This window comes from Hemiscyllium ocellatum, chromosome 15 (assembly GCF_020745735.1).
Source record: "Hemiscyllium ocellatum isolate sHemOce1 chromosome 15, sHemOce1.pat.X.cur, whole genome shotgun sequence".
In the NCBI taxonomy this organism is placed as follows: Eukaryota; Metazoa; Chordata; class Chondrichthyes; order Orectolobiformes; family Hemiscylliidae; genus Hemiscyllium; species Hemiscyllium ocellatum.
This window is the reverse complement of record NC_083415.1, coordinates 7,673,511-7,690,940: the sequence shown is the minus strand read 5'-3', so window position 1 is coordinate 7,690,940 and position 17,430 is coordinate 7,673,511. Positions and strand designations below refer to the sequence as shown.

General features: G+C 43.3%; 1 protein-coding gene across 2 annotated transcripts in view; it reads right to left on the bottom strand.

Moving 5' to 3' along the window:
- Positions 1–17,430, bottom strand: part of ttll9 (tubulin tyrosine ligase-like family, member 9) — a 131,604-nt gene that overhangs the window by 76,499 nt on the left and 37,675 nt on the right. For both annotated transcript variants that reach the window (XM_060835946.1, XM_060835947.1), the window contains exons 8-11: positions 14,572–14,612; positions 7,170–7,257; positions 2,751–2,809; positions 2,031–2,227 (exon numbers count right to left, since the gene is read on the bottom strand). In XM_060835946.1, the coding sequence (XP_060691929.1) occupies positions 2,031–2,227; positions 2,751–2,809; positions 7,170–7,257; positions 14,572–14,612 (385 nt within the window). The remainder of the gene's footprint in view (positions 1–2,030; positions 2,228–2,750; positions 2,810–7,169; positions 7,258–14,571; positions 14,613–17,430) is intronic.

Below are 17,430 nucleotides of genomic sequence, written 5' to 3'. Positions count from 1 at the left end.
TTCACACACACACAATAAATACATTCACACACACACATTAAATACATTCACACACACATACATATTAAATATATTCACACACGCATACATAATAAATACATTCACACACACACAATAAATCCAATCCCACACACACATATAATAAATAAAATCACACACACACAGAATAAATACAATCTCACACATTTCATAAATACATTCACACACACACAATAAATACATTCTCACACACATTATAAATACAATCACACTCACATAATAAATACAATCACACTCACATAATAAATACAATCACATACACACACCTAATAAATACAATCACACACACACATAATAAATACATTCACACACATACACGCAATAAATACATTCACACACAATAAATGCATTCACACACACACACATAATAAATACATTCACACACACACACAATAAATACATTCACACGCACATAATAAATACATTCACACACACACTAAATACATTCACACACACACTAAATACATTCACACACACACACACACAATAAATCCATTCACACACACACACACACAATAAATCCATTCACACACACACACACACACAATAAATCCATTCACACACACACACACACAATAAATCCAATCTCTCTCTCTCTCTCTCACACACACACAATAAATCCAATCCCACACACACATATAATAAATAAAATCACACACACACACACACACAGAATAAATACAATCACACACATTTCATAAATACATTCACACACACACACACACACAATAAATACATTCTCACACACATTATAAATACAATCACACACGCACACCTTATAAATACAATCACACACACACACCCCTAATAAATACAATCACACACATACACCTAATAAATACAATCACACACATACACACAATAAATGCATTCACACACACAATAAATGCATTCACACACACAATAAATGCATTCACACACACACACACACACAATAAATGCATTCACACACACACACACAATACATACATTCACACACACACACACACACCTAATAAATACAATCACACACACACACATAATAAATACATTCACACACAATAAATGCATTCACACACACAATAAATGCATTCACACACACACACAATAAATACATTCACACACAATAAATACATTCACACACACACACACAATACAATCACACACACACAATGAATACAAACACACACACACAATACATACAATCACACACACACAATACATACAATCACACACACACACACTACATACAATCACACACACACACAATACATACAATCACACACACACACAATACATACAATCACACACACACAATACATAAAATCACACACACACACACAATACATACAATCACACACACACACACACAATACATACAATCACACACACACACAATACATACAATCACACACACACACACACAATACATACAATCACACACACACACAATACATACAATCACACACACACACACACAATACATACAATCACACACACACACACAATACAATCACACACACACAATAAATACAATCACACACACAATAAATACATTCACACACACACAATAAATACATTCACACACATACACACAATAAATGTATTCACACACACAGACATAATAAATACATTCACACACACGTACATAATAAATACAAGCAATCACACACACACACAATAAATACATTCACACACATACACACACAATAAATACATTCACACACATACACACAATAAATGTATTCACACACACACAGACATAATAAATACATTCACACACACATACATAATAAATACAAGCAATCACACACACACACACACACACACAATAAATACATTCACACACACACACACACATAATAAATACATTCACACAGACATAATAAATACATTCACACACACACAAGACATACATAGATACTCTAAGCACATCCAGGAAATCTCAGACACAATGCAATAAATTTACACTGATTTCACACACAAGTTACTTCAACACCGAGTGTCCTCACGGTTTTAGGTTCTTGTCAATCAGAATGTCGTATCCATAGAGTTCAAAACAGTGCTTGTCATTAATGATCACTGTTTGGACACTTTGCAAACTTTTGATGAAGATATTGTCCATGTCTCTAAAAAGTGCTTCCACTGCCTCAGTGCCATGCTTTGCTGTCAAGTACTGTCGCAGCTGTTGCATTAACCACTTGCAGCCCTAGAAGAACAACATATTAGTGTAATAGTCTATTACAGGGTCTTACACTGTCATAGCATATCACTGTTCCAATGTATTAGCATCTCATGTTGTTATAGTACATCAGTGTTGAAGGCCTCACAGTGTGTTATAGCATATCAGCGTCACTGCATATCACAGCGTTCTACATTGTGTCACAGAATATTAATACATCAGTGTTATTAGCTTGTCTCCTCCTGCAACCCTGTGAAATGCAGTGCACCATGACTATCAGTGTGAAACACTTTTCATCATACTGCATTAATGTAGGACAAAGTGTCAGTGAATTATCATTTACCCTAATGTCCACATATACCCAAACAGTGAGTATGAAGAAACCTCAGCAATGTCCCTTTCATCAAGCGCCCTCACCCAAAATCATTACCCCTCCTTTCAGTGCTGCACCTGAGACAGCCCCTGCACCATCACTGAATGACCCCCAGTAGTGCCATCTGTCCCCTGGCTGATTAGAGTATGTCCCAACTTATTGATTGATGCTACTTACTTTTTCTGGATCATAGTCAGGGGCAGTTTTCTGCACAGCAACATTTGTGAGATGTATGACTGTGTAAAGTACAAGTTATGGAATAAATGAAGCTGAAGAACAAATAGCAAGGCTTTACATTCATCCAATACTGCAATTAAAAATCCTAATGTGTCAAATTCACCCCAGATTGAGAGGCCATAAGCCTGATGTTCTTATAGAAACATTCAATTCCAACAAAATGAGGGAGGTTACGGTCTCTCAATGTGGACCAAATTATTGTCCTCATCGGAGGTTATCTAGTGACCTCATGTCAAATATTATTTTATTCAGAGTAAAATTATACTGAAATATCAGAAAGGGAGATGCAGACATTTGGATTTGCGATTATTCAGTTACCAATGTTTGAGAAGATTTATCGCTCAGGTTGATAACTATGTAAGGTAACTTGCTGAACTGGAAGGTTTGTTTCCAGACATTTCATCACCATGACTAGATAACATCATCAGCACGAGTCTCCGGTGAAGCACTGGTGGTATGTCCCTCCTCGCTACTCATCAATAAACAAATCAACTTAGATCCTATCTACCTTCCTTTGAAAAAAAGAACCAGAAATGGCATCACCAACCTTCAGGAACCAAGACTATGAATAGAGAGGAGGGACACACCACCAGCGCTTCACCAGAGACTCTCACTGACGATGTTACCTAATATGGTGATGAAACGTCTGAAAACAAATCTTCCAGCTCAGCGAGCTAACTTACATACTTATGAATTCATAGATTTAACAGGGATAATATATATATATATATATACAGCATGGAGACAGGCCCTTTGGCCCAAACTGGTCCACGCTGTCTAGGGTAAAAAGTGAGGTCTGCAGATGCTGGAGATCAGAGCTGAAAATGTGTTGCTGGTTAAAGCACAGCAGGTCAGGCAGCATCCAAGGAACAGGAAATTCGACGTTTCGTGCCAGAGCCTTTCATCAGGAATGCCAGGCATCCCTGATGAAGGGCTCTGGCCCGAAACGTCGAATTTCCTGTTCCTTGGATGCTGCCTGACCTGCTGTGCTTTAACCAGCAACACATTTTCATGCTGTCTAGAGTGCCCACTCAGCTAGTTCCAACTGCCCGCATTTGGTCCAAATGACTCGAAACCCTTCCCATCCATATAGCTATCCAAATGCTTTTTAAATGTTGCTATTGTACCTGCTTCAACCACTTTCTCTGGCAGCCCATTCCATGTGTGCACCAATTCTCTGCATGAAGGAGTTGCCCCTCAGGTCCTTCCTAAATCTTTCCCTTCTCACCTTAAACCTATGCCCTCTAGGTTTCAATTCCCCATCCCTGGGAAAAAGACTATATACATTCATTCTGTCTACGTACCTCATGATTTTATACACCTCAATATGGTCACCCCTCATTCTCCTATGTTCCAAGGAATAAAGTCCTATCCTGGCCAACTTGCCCCTATAACTCAGGCCTACTGGTCCTAGCAACATCCTTGTAAATTTTCTCTGCACTCTTTCCAGTTTAACTATGTCTTTCCTATAACAGGGTGATCAAAACTGTACACAATGCTCCAAGTGCAGACTCGCTGATTTACATAATTGTAACATACTGTCCAAACTCCTGTACTTAATGCTTTGACTGATGAAGGCCAGTATGCTAAATGCCTTCTTCACCACCCTGTCTCCCTGTGATGCCACTTTTAAAGAACTATATACTTGTACTCCTGGGTCCCTCTAGGTTCCAGAAATACTCCTCAGGATCTTACCATTTACTGTATAAGTCCTACCGTGGTTTGACTTTCTAACACCTCAACCTATCTGTACGGAATTGCATTTGTAAATCCTCAGACCACTTCCCCATCTGATCACGATCCGTCTGTAATTTTGGATAATCTTCCTCACTATCAAAGATACCTCCTGATTTGTCTCATCGCAAACTTACTAATCATGCCCTGTACATTCATATCCAGATCATTTATGATAATAACAAAGGTCCCTGCACTGACCCCTGTGGCACACCACTACTCACAGGTCTCCAGTCTGAGAAACAATCTTCAACTATCACCCTCTGCTTCCTGCCATCGAGCTAACTTTGAATCTGTGCCATGTGGGAATGTCAGAACATGTGCCTTAGGAAATCACATGTGTTGAGGAAGTCTCTAACTGCTTTAACTCAACTGTAGCATTTCTGGGATGGAGGGTCAGCTGGAGTCACTGTGGAGTATGAGGAAGGATGACAAATTTCTGTCTCATACATTGCAAGAGGTGTTTATCCTACAGGAAATGAGGGGTCAGGGTAGTAGAAGGGTGCAAATCTGGAGGACAAAGACAGGAAATGTGCCAATCTGAAACTAGTACAAATCAGCAATGGAGTTTTGGATGAAATCAAGTTTCAGGAAGACAGATTGTAGGAGACCAATTAGTCGTGTATTAGAATTGTTGAGTCTGAAAGTAACAAAGACATAAATTAAAGTTTATGGACAGAGATGGACTCTTGTGCACTTTGGGACCTATTCAAAACATAGTCTAGTCTCTGTAGTTAAAACTAATACAAACCAATGGTACATAAATCTACTTCCCTTATAAATCAGTGCTTCCCCTTCACCAGGGTTACTGAGCTGATTCTTATTCGGGTCACAATGCTGCTTTTACTGGTTTGGAAGAGAGACAGGGTAGCAGGCTCACTTTTTAAAGATCTCGGGCTCATCAATTAAAAGCCACAGCTTGCAGAGAGATAAATGGATTTCTTTTCAGGCCTGAAGTGGTTTTTACCGTGGAGAGAGAGAGAGTGAGAGAGAGAGAGAGTGAGAGAGAGAGTGAGAGAGAGAGAGACACAGAGAGAGGGAGAGCCCCTAAGCTAGTACTGGTCTGAAGGTTTCTCCTTATTTTGCTCAAAGACCCAAGCTGTTTAGCCAGCCCAGAAACAATCGTCGAACTGTTGGCAGATGGAAGACATTTGTCATTGGTAACTGGTCATTAGTCCATAAACCAAATCCACTATTTGTTGCCTACCAAAGATCGATCTGTACAAAACCCTTTGGTGACAGTGGGGACCTCTGGAGGAGGCCCCAGTAGATCACCCAATCAGTGCCTCGGGCTGAAGATTGTTGCATATGTTTCCACCTGTGCACTGATATATTGGGCTGCCCCATCATGGAGGATGGGGATATTTGTGGCATCTCTACCTCCTCTTCGTTATTTAATCATGCACCATCATTCATGACAGGATGCAGCAAACCAATAAAGCATAGATCTGATCTGAAAAAAGAACCGGAATTGCTGGAAAAGCTCAGTAGGTTTGGTAGCATCTGTGGACAAAAATCAGAGTTAATGTTTCATCCATTGATCCTTCCTCAGTTCGGATCTGTTGATAGTGTTATTGCTTAATCGTGTCCAGTGATGAACTTCTGCTCCTAATTCATACACTAGAGTGAGTTACACAGGGGCTGCTGTGGGTCACAGTGAGCCACACACTCTCTGGGCGGTCCGAAACCTGTTGATCTTCCAGCTGAAGGAGTTGACCCTGACTGAGTGTTGCACACTGGCACATTCCAAGATCCAGGACTACGTGTTGAGGGACGCGCTGAAGCTTGGGGCAGCAGCCGCCAAGGCGCGGTGGGGAAAGACCACCGTGTAACATCTGCCTGCCAAAGAACAGGGGCCCGCGCAGTAATCAGGCTTCAGCTGACACCTTAGCTACAAAAAAAAAGTGAGACACATAGGGGCTGCTGTGGGTCAGTGAGTCACACAGGGGCTGCTGTGAGTCACAGTGCGTCACACAGGGGCTGCTGTGGGTCACAGTGAGTCACACAGGGGCTGCTGTGGGTCAGTGAGTCACACAGGGGCTGCTGTGAGTCACAGTGCGTCACACAGGGGCTGCTGTGGGTCAGTGAGTCACACAGGGGCTGCTGTGGGTCAGTGAGTCACACAGGGGCTGCTGTGAGTCACAGTGCGTCACACAGGGGCTGCTGTGGATCAGTGAGTCACACAGGGGCTGCTGTGAGTCATAGTGAGACACACAGGGGCTGCTGTGGGTCAGTGAGTCACACAGCGGCTGCTGTGGGTCACAGTGAGTTACAGGGGCTGCTGTGGGTCAGTGAGTCACACAGGGGCCGTGTGGGTCACAGTGAGTTACAGGGCTGCTGTGGGTCACAGTGAGACACACAGGGGCTGCTGTGGGTCACAGTGAGACACACAGGGGCTGCTGTGGGTCAGTGAGTTACAGGGGCTGCTGTGGGTCAGTGAGTCACACAGGGGCTGCTGTGGGTCACATTGAGTTACAGGGGCTGCTGTGGGTTACAGTGAGAAACACTGGGGCTGCTGTATTTTACCTGACATTACTGGGTCCTTGAGAGGTACCAGTTGCTATGTTGTTTTATATTTTTCCATGTGCCTGGTGAGCTGTAGCCCTGAGATATAATAAAGGATACAATGATCATCAATGCTGCTGAGTGAAAATCGAGTATTCGAAAATCGAGCAAATCCGTCTCTGTATAACCATGCTTTCAGCGGAACATACTGTATTGTGGGAGAGAAGAGATGAGATGTTAGTAAATACATCACTTATACTCTGAACAAATATTGGCCATCTGTGTTCACAAAGAACTATTCAAAGTCTTTCAAAAACCTACCCCCACTCCCTGGCTCAATCCTGCCCCTTTTCCTGATATTTTGCTGTCGTTTAAAATTCCCTTTTGCAACAACCATCCTATATTTAAATGCATGCCAAATTCTAATCACAAACTGCATGAAAAACCTTTCCATGACTTTACCCCTGTCTTTATGCCAATCAACCTCAGTCTGAATTCTAATAATGAATCTTACTAGTTAAGAATAAAGATGGCCTAAAAATTGATATAGAAGTCGTATTAATTCAGATTTTTGTATTTAAAATTGGCATTTCAGCTGTGGTTCACTTGGTGACAGACTTGGCTCTGAATCACAAGTCCCCAGGTCCAAGTCTCAGTCCAGAGCTTGTGCACAACAGGATCGTACTGAGGGGGTGCTACACTATTGCAGCTGCCATCTTTCAGAGGAGATCTTAAACCTTGAAACATTTGCTTTCCAGTCTATCTGCACTGGAGACCCATACTTCAGGTGCTCTCTCATTCAGAAGGTCAACAAACAAAATTCGGAAAGAGTTGTTTTGGCACAAGAAACAGGAGTTTCAGGACAAAAAGTTCCAATTGATCATTTAGGTGAATAATGAATACAATGACTATTAAAAAGCATAAAGCAGCAAAGCTAACTAATGAAACCTCTTTCTCATTGGGCTTTTTGGTTAAGAACAGTGAGCTAGAAAGAGAAAAACTCCAAGTTCTGATCATTAGGGATGGGGATAGGAACAAAGGCAGAGTTAAGGACATAAGTTTAACTATCATTGACGTACTGATCTTGATGCACCTCTGTTGGGACATATTCTGAGCTGGCCTCAGGGGAATTCATGTGAAAGTGGGCTGCCTTTAGCTCTGGGGTTTCCTCCTCTCCCGGTTTGTTTTGTGAATGGGTTTTTGTAGGGCACGAGGAGTGGGGGAGGGGGAGGAGAGCCTATGCTTGTCACTCACTCACCTCCCCAGTCACTCACTGATTCAAACTCGAGTTACTGAATCCCCAGCCACATAGAACCACTTGGCCCAAGGGTCACCTAAACGCTGCTTAAACCAAGCCTTAAGCGTAAAAGGTAAAGTCATCGTAGTTCTACAGACCATTTGGCTGCTCTCGCATTACAGAAAGGAATGATTGGTGGGGATTTAACCTGAGGGTCACTGTACCTCAGGTGAGGGAAGTGATTGTGAAGGAGAGTCCTTCATGGTAACTTCAGCCAGTGCGAGGAGAGAATCCATTCTGTTGGTGTCATTCTGCATCACAAACCAGCTATCCAGCCACCTGAGCTAACTGATCCTCCCTGCCTGAAATATATTCAACAATGGAGCATCCACAAGCCTCTGGAACAGAGAATTCCAAAGCTTCACAATCCTTTGAGTGAGAAAAATTGAACTTTGAAGTTTCATAGTTTACAATTCTCCCAAGTTCTGTGTGACCACAAACTTTGTGTGTCCCCTGGCATATCAACATCTAGATCATTTACTGTATTTATAGTCCCAATTTCAGCTCCTGGAGAACTCCACAACAAACTTTTTATCAGCTGAAAAATGCCCATTTACAGATACTTCTGTTACTCCAGCCAATTCTGTGTACATATTGTTACTTTTCTTCCAAGACTTAAAACTTTCCTCAAGTCTGTTGGTACTATATTGAACACCTTTTGGAAGTCCACGTACACCATACCAACTATCTTGGTTATCTCTTTCAAAAACTTCCAGCAAATTAGCCAAACATAGTTTTCCCTGAACTCTCCCAAATCAATCCACATTTTGCTAATTGACTATTAATTCCATCCTGAGTAACTGTTTTTAGAAGTTTCCCCACCACCACAGTTAAACTGACTGGTCTGTAATTGCTGGGCCAATCTACATAATCTTTGGCGATTAAGGGCGAAATGTTTGCAATGTTCCAGTACCACTCCCAGATCCAGGGAGGTCGAAAGATAATTGCCAATGCCTCTGTAATTTCCACTTTTACTTCCTGCAATATCTTTGGATGAATCTCATCTGATCCCAGTGCCTTATCAATATTAAGTACCTTCAATTTATCCAACACCTCATCTTTATCAATTTTAAACCCTCCCAGTGATTGAGTTTCCTCAATGTTTCGATGACCTCAGGAGCAAATGTAAAGTGTTCATTTCCACCTCAGTCATGCTGCTAAATGTAAATCCCTTTTTTAGTTCCTAATTAGCCCAACACTTCTTTTTATCACCCTTTTACTGGATGTTCTTATGGAAGAGTGTTTTTTAAGATTAGCTGCCAGTCTATTTTCATTCTGCTCATATTTGCTTTTTCATCTCCCCTCTAAATCTTGTTCACTCAGCTTGATTTTCAAATTTAGTCACCATTTTACACCTGCCATAAACATACTTCTTCTTCAACTTAATTCCTAGATCCTTTGTCCATCCAGGGAGTTCTGGATTTGTTTGTCCTACCTTTCCCTTTGCAAGGAATATTCCTTGACTGTGCTCAATCAATCACCCCTTTGAAGGCAGTCTATTGTTCAGAGACTGTCCTTCCCTCCAACTCTGGGTTCCAGTCTATTCAGCCTAGTTCTGTTCCTGGGCCATTGAACATGGCTCTCCACCAACTTCCCATTCTTACTCTGCACTGACCAATGTCATTTCCTACTCTCATCCTGAATGTTATGACACAATGATCACCATTCCCTAAATGTCCCCTCATTGTCACTTGATCTACATGTCCCAAGATCCAGGTCTACCACTGCCTCCTTTCTTGTTGGACTGGACACAAATTAAAATAAATTGAAAATACTTGTCCCACACTGCGATATAATACAACTATCCCAGATGATATACCATTAATTATAACTACTCCATGATGTTTACACCTCTCTAATCTCCTTATGGATTTGTTCCTCTGTACCATTCGGGCGGCACGGTGGCACAGTGGTTAGCACTGCTGCCTCACAGCGCCAGGGACCTGGGTTCAATTCCCGCCTCAGGCGACTGACTGTGTGGAGTTTGCACGTTCTCCCCGTGTCTGCGTGGGTTTCCTCCGGGTGCTCCGGTTTCCTCCCACAGTCCAAAGATGTGCGGGTCAGGTGAATTGGCCATGCTAAATTGCCCGTAGCGTTAGGTAAGGGGTATAGGTAGGGGTATTGGTGGGTTGCGCTTCGGCGGGTCAGTGTGGACTTGTTGAGCCGAAGGGCCTGTTTCCACACTGTAAGTAATCTAATTCCCACGAGCCAAAACCCTATATATTATACCAAGCAGTGTAATTGCAGCCTTGCTATTCGTTAGTTCGAGCTAAATTGATCTGTCCTTGAACCCTTTGAAACATCCTCTTACCATAATACTTTCCTTAAGTCAAAAATCCACCCCTCTTTTTTTGCCTTGTCTATCCTTTCAGAACACATTGCAACCAGGAATATTTAACAGCTGGATCAGGCCCTGCTCAAGCCAGGTCTCCATTGTCACCACATCATCATCTCACCTCTGAACCTGCAACATCCCAATCTTATTCACTATACTCCACACATTCACATACATGCAGAGTAATCCTGATTTAGATTTCATTACTGTCTCCCTTACTTCAACTCCACCAATTAACTTACTGCTGTCTAGTTCAGTGCTATTAGTTATTAATACTAGAAAATTACCCTTGAAGCTTGAGGGAGCAGATTCACAGTAGATGCTGGAGTCCAAAAGGAAGAGGTAAAAATAGAAGCACATCTTTCTGAATCTACACAGGATTCCCACATGAACAAAACTTCTAACTTCACTCTACACCTATATCACACTCGGGCATAGTCCCATCTCAGTGCATCCGCTCACTCATGCGATTTACAAACTTGTCCATTTTGATAACACCAAATGTGACTCACTCCAACTGCAATGGTTAAATCATCTTTACAAATAATCACTGTCTCAGAATTGAGGGGTGAATGTCATGTGCTACTTATCATTTGAAGCCTGAAATTGTCCGGCTTTTGCTGTTTGTGGCACAACTGTTTCAGTACTGGAGGGGTTGTGAATGGTGTTGAATATTGTGAAATCAACAGCAAACATCCCCACTTCTGACCTTATGTCAGATGGAAGATCATTGATGAAGCAGCTGAAGATCGTTGGGCCTACGATACTACGCTGACAAACTCCTACAGTGAGGATCTGGAGCTGAACTGATTAGTTCCAACAACTACAACCATCTTTCTTTGTCCTAGGTATGACTTCAAACTGCGGAGGGTTTTCACTTGATTCCCTGTGATTTCAATTGTACTCTGCTGAAAATGTGTTGCTGGAAAAGCACAGCAGGTCAGGCAGCATCCAAGGAGCAGGAGAACCACTCCACCAAGGACATGCAGGTCCTTGGACTCCTCCATCACCAGACCATAGCAACACGACGGCTGGAGGGAGAGTGTCTCATCTTCCGCCTAGGAACCCTCCAACCACAAGGGATTTCTCCAGTTTCCTCATTTCCCCTCCCCCACACCTTGTCTCAGTCAAATCCCTCGAACTCAGCACCGCCTTCCTAACCTGCAATCTTCTTCCTGACCTCTCCGCCCCCACCCCACTCCGGCCTATCACCCTCACCTCGACCTCCTTCCACCTATCGCATCTCCATCACCCCTCCCCCAAGTCCCTCCCCCCTACCTTTTATCTTAGCCTGCTGGACACACTTTCCTTATTCCTGAAGAAGGGCTCATGTCCAAAACGTCGATTCTCCTGTTCCTTGGATGCTGCCTGACCTGCTGCGCTTTTCCAGCAACACATTTTCAGCTCTGATCTCCAGCATCTGCAGTCCTCACTTTCTCTTCCTTCAATTGTACTCTGTCTTGGTCAAATGTTATTCTCATATCATAGGCAGTCACTCTCACCTCACCTTCAGGATTCATTTGCCCATGCTTGGTCCAAGGCTGAAATGTGCCCAGCAGCCGGATTGCCCACATAGAATCCAAACTGAGTGCCAGTAAGCAGGTTATTGCTGAGTACTGCTTGAATCTGCTGTAAATGCCAACTTTGTTCACTCTACAGGCTGATGTAATGGTTTTAGATTTGTTATGGTTCTTATTGACAAGCCACACCTTGATAACCTTCCACAGTTATCATGTAGATCCCATGCTGTTTCTGCTGAACATCTGCAATTTTCATCCTTACCTCTCTCAACAATCTTGAATTTATTCCATTAAGCCGGGATAACCAGCCTTTAGAGTTTCTCCTCTTTATTTATATTTATCTCATCCAATATCCCAGCAAATTCCATAGCTTTCACATCACATTTTTCCTCAGGAAATCGGAGTGTAAACTCATTTAAGTACCTCCACAAACTGATCTCTTCCTTTCAGTCACCAACTGGCATCAGGTGTCCTTTAACAATTTCTTTTACTGTTAACATGCCCACTTAAGAGCACTGGACTCCCAGCTTACTGAAGTAGTCTGTGTTCAGTGGAACAAGTCTTGGAACACATCCAGGCTTGGGCTGATAAATGGAAATGTCAATTAATGATCACCTCAAACAACAGAAAGACCAACTGAACCTCCCATTGACATTCAATGGTATTACCTTTGTTGAATTCCACCTATTATCAGCATCCTGAGGTGTACCATTGACTAGAAACTGAACTGGACCAACCACATTCATACTATGGCTACAAAGACAGATCAGAGATTGGCAAATCTGCAGGGAGTAACTAACTGCAGACTCCTCAAACAAAAAGTGAGGACTGCAGATGCTGGAGATGAGAGTCGAGTGTGTGTTGCTGGAAAAGCACAGCGGGTCAGGCAGCATTCGAGGAGCAGGAGAATCAACATTTCGGGCATAAGCCTTTCATCAGGAATTAAGCTTGTGGGCTGGGGGCTGAGAGATAAATGGGACGGGGATGGTCTACTTATTGCTTTCTCAGTCATCTTCCCCCCCCCAACCCCACCCCCTTCCCTTTATCTCTCAGGCCCAGCCCACAAGCCTCATTCCTGATAAAGGGCTTATGCCCAAAACTTTAATTCTCCTCCTCTTCAATGCTGCCTGATTTGCTGTGCTTTTCCAGCACATGATGTAGACTCCTCAAAGTCTGACTACCAGCTACAAGGCACAAGTCAAGGGTGGAATGGATTTGCATGAATGAATGTAGCTCCAACCTTAAATATTCATTCCCTCCACATCCAACACATAGCAGCAGTAGCTTGTACCACCTTCAATACACACTATGGGAACTAACTAAGACTCCTTCAATGGCACTTGCAAAACCCATGATCTTCACACCTAGAAAGTCAAGGGCAGCAGATGCATTGGAACACTACCGACTGCAAGATTCACTCCAATTAAACACCATCCTGATTCCTGGATCAGAATCACCATTCTTTCAGTGTCATTAGGTCAACTAGGAACTCTCTCTGTAACAGCACTGTGGATGTTCCTACAGTACAGGAACTGCAGTGGTGCAAGGCAGCTCACCTCCACCTTCTCAAAGACAATTACAGATGAACAATAAATTGCAATCTAACCAGTGATGCACACACCCCATGGATGAATAAATTAGCAACTCCTCAAAGGCTCTGTTACTGACAGTGCAAATAACTCAAACTCATCCATTCAACAAAAGATTCTGCAAACCAATCAGGAACCCAATTCACAAATGGCAATAAGGTCATTCACCGTCATGGTGATTATGTTTTGCACATGTTGCATGGTACTGTTGAAAATAAACCAATGTATATGTTTCTTTTGGATGTGGTAACCTGTACAACTTAGATGAGATTGGTTAGGAATTCAAGATTATAGCAATTACAGTAACTGTTAAATAAGTTAAAGTTAACTTCGAGTTAAATAATTATTATTTACAAAACCAGATGGATGCTTGATGACTGCTGCAGACATGATAGGCAGAATGGTCTCTTTCCATGTTATTAAAACTGTATGAGTCTGTGAAGCTATAACTGAGATTGGACAGTAAATGAGCAGGAGGGTATTGCAACCTCACTTGTTAGAAACAGATACATCCAGACCCAATGCAGCTGGATACATATCCACTGAAGACTGTGTTAGCAACCCATCACTAACATGCGCATACCGGCTGGGATCTGCCTTGTACCCTGCTATCCTGTTTCATTGTTCATTCGACATACTCACTTCTTGCACTAGCCTCATGTAAATCCACATGAAATGTCTAAACCAAGTCAGGCAGCAGCCAAGTCACCACCTTAAGTAATTACATGCCTTAAAACCGGTGATTATTCTCAGTTTAATGGCAAAAACAAAATCTACTTACAGATGTCACCAGTACATAGACTCGCAGATCAAACTTCCTCCCTAGAAATAGCAAAACACCTAGTTACCAAACTTTGTGTGAACCATAGTATGTTCAGGATAGGAGAGCAGCTATAATTTTGAACAGATGACAGATTTCAGTGTTGGAATGGGCATTAGGCACAAGTGCTGGAACATAAGCCAGTGTACCTAGCTTCTTTTCAAATGAAACCAATTAACCAAGGACAGGTTGGTAATGGCTCTGTCTCTCTGTGTGTTTCACCATGTCCTATCTATATTTTTCCTTGCCCTGTTTGTATCTCTGTCTGAGAGTGTGGGTTAGTGAACAAATGACTAAAAATTTTCTCTGCGCTGTATGGATCAATAGCCAGAGCTCACATACTATCAATTGGTTACAAAATACCAGGAGGAAGATGTGAGTTTTTTAAAAAATCTGCTGGATTCCAAAACTCTACTGGACAAGATGTTGAAAGGTTATTATATAAAGAATTTTTAAAAGAGCAAGAAAGAGAGAGAGAGAGAGAGAGAGAGAAATCTTTCCAGCCAATGAACAATGAATGCATTAGTGAGAAAATTGGGAACATCTGGTGAAATCAGTAGTATGCAGATTTCTCATGTTGAGTGAAAGAAGTCCAATTCTCCAACCAAGTGTTGAACAGTGAGATAAGAATTTGTTAGCGAATGGGGAAGGGCATATTTCCATGCATCATCATGCATTGACATCTCATTATTATTTAATCTCACCCCATTTATGTGCAATTTCCCATTCTCCCACCCACATCATAGAACTAGATGGTAACAATTCCTGAAATGGAAGTCAGAGTGGTCATGTAGTGACTTCAGCTTGCCACGAACACCCCCAGCCCTCCATATTAGACACCAATCATCAACATCTCAGGGAATATTCCATGCCCACCAACTGCAAGCATTCATCTGCCATGGAGGTTGGCATCAGACACATACTGGCCTCAAGGCAACTGCAGATGCTGGAGATCAGTCAAGAGTGTGGTGCTGGAAAAGTACAGCAGGTCAGGAAGCATCTGAGGAGCAGGAAAATTGATGTTTCAGCAAAAGCCCTTCATCAGGAATGAGGTTGGGAGCTTGGGGGATGGAGAGATAAATGGGAGGTAGTTGAGATTGCGATAGGTGTATGGAGGTGAGGGTAAAGGTAATAGGTTGGAGGAAAGGGTGGAGTGGATAGGTGGGAAGGAAGGTGAACAGATGGAATAGGTCATGAGGGACGGTGTTGAGCTGGAAGGTTGGAACTGAGGTAAGGTGCGGGGAGGGGAAATGAGGAAACTGGTGAATTCCATATTGATGCCCTCAGATTGGGGGGTCCCAAGGTGGAAGATGAGGTGTTCTTCTTCCAGGCATCGGGTTATGGGGGAGTGGTGATGGAGGTGGCCCAGGACCTGCATGTTTCCAGCAGAGTGGGGAGGGTGAAGTGTTCAGCCACAGGGTGGTGGGGTTGGTTGGTGCGGGTGTCCCGGAGATGTTCTCTGAAGCGCTCTGTGAGTAGTTGTCCTGTCTCCCCAATGTAGAGGAGACCACATCAGGAGCAACAGGTACAGTAAATGACGTGTGGAAGTGCAGGTGAAACTTTGATGGATGCGGAAGGCTCCTTTTGGGCCTTGGATAGAGGTGAGGGGGGAGGTGTGGGTGCAGGTTTTGCAATTCCTGCTGTGGGAGGATACCAGCCTCACTGTGCCTCACGGCTCATCTCCAATCCATGTATGATACAGTTCTGCACTTTAGAGTTCATTGGTGCCTTTCATTGGAATGCCACTGCCAGGGCACTTTGAGGGCAGGGCCAAAGCTCAATTCAAGAATTAGATCAGGCTGCATCTCAGGGGTCCTTGCTTGCTCTCTTAGCCCTCACTCACAGCGCTTCTACTTACGATTCTCTCAGCGTTGCTGCTTTGGGTGCTTTGCCTTCTCAGCCTTAAAGTCTCTCAGTATTTCTGTCTTGCCTTTCAGCACTGACACAAAGCCAGGCAGCTTGTCATAACTGTCAGTAGCCCTCAGTCACCTGGGTGGACATGCTGCTGTGTGTCACTTGGCAACATCAATCTCACACCTGCACATTGTACCAACAGCCTCCAGAACAAACACACTACATCAACCACACGGCCACATCTCAAAGGCTAGGGGGACTAGTCCACAGTCAACTTAAGAGAGGCACCTTCAGTCAGCGGCTCTTAGCACAATCGGTCAAGGGTAATCTCCAATGTTGACAACGGGGCTTGGGCACAGTCAGTGGACTGTTTCGGGTGGTCAGGGCCAGGTTCTCTCCTCAAACTGGGGTGAGGAGATGAACGGTAGCACCTCACCACCTGTTTTGCCTTTTTATGCCCTGTGCTGGGTCTTTTTCTCCTGGAATGACACAAAGGGAAGGATTGCGTCAGACAAAATAAGTGGCGCAGCTGTTAGTGCCGGAGTGAGTGAGTGGCCGGTTCGAGGGAAAAAGGGGAGTCATTGGGAGGGTGAGGTAGGTAAAAGCCAATGAGGGAAGATGCCAAATGCAGGTAGAGCATCAGCCTTGGTGGGAAGGGGATGTGCAGTGAGTATGAGGTAGCAGAGATATAATGGTGACACTCACCCTGGTGCAGTGATAAAGGTCACTAAACCTTCTTCTTGCACTGTTGGGAGCTCCTCTGAAAGTGGAGACCACACTGACCCAGGCAGCAATCTCAGAGCAGACTTGCAGGGTTTGGTACCATAGTCTCCTCTGCCAGTCATGGGGAAACAGGACGGCCCTCTCTCCATTCCCCATCCACCAGGACCCACCTGGCCTGCAAACCAGCTGCAAATTTCCTCTGTCCAATACGTCTGGAATCATTCACATGGTCCATGCAGCACA